General features: G+C 48.8%; 1 protein-coding gene across 1 annotated transcript; it reads right to left on the reverse strand.

Annotated features, from left to right (window-relative positions):
- Positions 1–352: 352 nt before the first annotated feature.
- On the reverse strand, positions 353–1,348 carry LOC121457475 (olfactory receptor 52W1). Its single transcript, XM_041666163.1, has one exon. It carries the CDS (start codon positions 1,346–1,348, stop codon positions 353–355), a length of 996 nt encoding a protein of 331 aa, XP_041522097.1.
- Positions 1,349–2,750: the final 1,402 nt, after the last annotated feature.

Raw genomic sequence — 2,750 nt, forward strand, 5'->3', positions numbered from 1 at the left:
TTTCCCCCTCCCCACCTTTCCCCTTCCCCTCCCTCTCCAGTCCGAAGAGCAGAGAGGGTTGTAAGTCCAGACAAGTACCACCAACACATTTAAGAAGCATAGTGAGACTTGGGTTGAAATGGGGGTGGGGGCAGGAAAAGAAATTCTCAAGCTAGATCTTTGGGTCTCAACTTCATCTTATTTTCCCTGCACGGTAATGTGCAGCACCTGCCTTTGCCTTCGTTCAAGCAAGACATGACTGACTAGGCCAAAGTCTTCAGGTACCAGGGGTATTCACTCAAAGGGCTTCACAGCAAATACCTTTTGGGTCATCACAGTTCTATGCATATATAGGACAATGACCCACTGTCCATTAAAACTGCTTTTTTCTGAATTTAAACATTTCTAAGAATCGGTCCCTGATCTGCTTGGTGCGGACCCCATAGATGAGGGGGTTGAGGGCAGGCGGCAGCAGCAAATAGATGTTGGACAAAAGGATATGCACTGACTTTGGGACAGTGTGACGACCAAAGCGGTGTGTGAGGTAGGAGAAGAGACCAGGCACATAGAAGGCCAGGATGACACAGATGTGAGAACTACATGTACCAAAGGCCTTTGCTCGGGCCTCCCAGGTAGGCAGCCGAAGCACAGCATGGGCAATGAGCCCATATGATCCAGCAATGCCCAGAATATCTACACCAGACACAGCCAATGAAAGTGCTAGCCCATACAAGTTGTTGACCCGTGTGTTACCCACCACTAGCTCCACGACTGCCATGTGTGCGCAATAGGCATGGTGTATGATCCTGGCACGGAAGTGCTCAAACCGTGCTACCAGTAGGGGGAAAGGCACCACAATAGCCACAGCTTTCAGTGTCAGTGCCGAGACTGCATAGCCCACGCGGGCTTTAGTAACCAAGATAGGGTAGTGTAGTGGACGCCCCACTGCCACAGCACGATCACAGGCCATGGCCAAAAGCACACCAGATTCCACAGCAGTCAGGGCATGTACAAAGAACATCTGGATGAGGCAGACAACGTATTGCACAGATTGGGGCCCAAACCACAGGACAGCCAACAACCCTGGGGCTATCGATGTGGCTAAGCCCAAGTCGGTAGCTGCCAATGTAGCCAGGAGTAGAAACATGGGCTGGTGCAGTGCAGAGTCTATTCGGATCACTGTCAGAAGTGTTGCATTGCCCAGCAGGGCCAGCAGATACATGGGCCCAAACACCAGTGTCAGCCAGGTCTGTCTGTCTCCCAACCCTGGGATGCCAGTCAGTATGAAGAAAACTGGGTATTGGAAGGTGGAGTTGGACTGTGAAGTTCGACTGTGTGTCATCCTATAAGGATAAAGTTTGGGTCTCATGGGTATTATTCCTGATAGGGGAGGCAGGAGGAGACATTCTAGAGATGTCACAGTGACACAAACCCATCCATGGACTGGCAAAGGGCTGAAATATTACAGGAGCAAAATCTTTCCTTGGCATGGGTTGGATGGATAATTATGGTCATGATACTAGCTAGGGTGGGAGAATCCGTGAGTGTTGTAGGGAGAGCAGAGGCAGGGGCAGAAAGGAAGGCTGAAGGAAGTGGTTAACTGATACAGTGGCTGGTACAGGCAGAGCCCTCCAGTGTGAGGTCATCTGAGGAGACAGCTGAGATGACTGCCTTCTCTCTCACAGTGGGGTCCAAGAACGTTCAGTCTTGCTCTATGTATTTGGGGAGAAGACTGGTATGGAGTGACCAGTTATCTTGTTTTAATTATATTTTTGGGAGGGACTTTGAACCTCATTGATTTTGATTCTGTAACAGGGGTAGACACAGTGATCTTAACTATTTCCTTGAATTAATATTTGGGGTACCAATACACTAGGAAGCTAGGAGGAGGCAGACTAGGAAGGCAGGAAGAAACTGTAATGGGGCACAAGTAGGATCACGAGTGAAGCTGGGAGCCTGGAAGACAGAAGGAAATCTTTTGATTTCAAGGGATGCTTACATTATTCTGGATTTGGTGCTGAAGCTGTAATCTTGAACATCAGGTGGAGAGTTAAGTTGGGAGTAGGGAGCAATGAAGAGAGAGAGACGATGACAGCAAAAAGAACTTGTCTTGTTGGAATTCTTCCATTCTTCTGGATCCAGAAGGGGGTTCCACTAGAGACTTATTCCTGGAATGTCTCCCAGGTAAGGCAACTGGAGGAGGAAAAGGTAGAAATACTAGAGTACTGAGTATGTGAAGAAACACCTCTGATGGAGGAGGCAGGGTGAGTAGATGGAGTCCCCACAAGCATCCAGCTCCAGCAGAAACTTCAGTGTTGAGTGAAGACAAAACCACAGCTGAAGACTCGACTAGGAAATTACTCTGAGCACTGTGTGCTGGCAGCCTCTTTTTACCTTGCCCAGTGCCTCTTGGGGCCTTTTATGAGCCTGTTCTACCTGCATCCCTCAGGGCCCTATCCTTCCCACCTGTGCCATATTAACTCTTCTCTTTACTGTACCTGCCTCAGTGCTCAAAGACTCAGCATGCTCAGGAACGCGACAGGAAAGGGGCAAGCAAGGAACAGACTCAGCATGCTCAGGAACACGACAGGAAAGGGGCAAGCAAGGAAAGCCTTTGAAATATGTGGGAAAGGGGAACATTTCCTCTGGGAGGTCTTCGTAGCTGTAGAGAACTTGTATAATTCTATAGAATGGCATCCACCCCACCCTGTTGTAATAACTATTTGTCTCTCTCTCCTCACTAGAGTAGAAGCATAGAGCAAGCATTACTT

Source organism: Microtus oregoni, unplaced genomic scaffold (genome assembly GCF_018167655.1).
Source record: "Microtus oregoni isolate MIOR12 unplaced genomic scaffold, Mior012 000016F_ref0000370, whole genome shotgun sequence".
NCBI lineage: Eukaryota > Metazoa > Chordata > Mammalia > Rodentia > Cricetidae > Microtus > Microtus oregoni.

What these genes read in the sequence shown, in the direction of transcription:
- LOC121457475 (XM_041666163.1), bottom strand. Translation starts at nt 1,348, where the DNA reads ATGAGACCCAAACTTTATCCTTATAGGATGACACACAGTCGAACTTCA.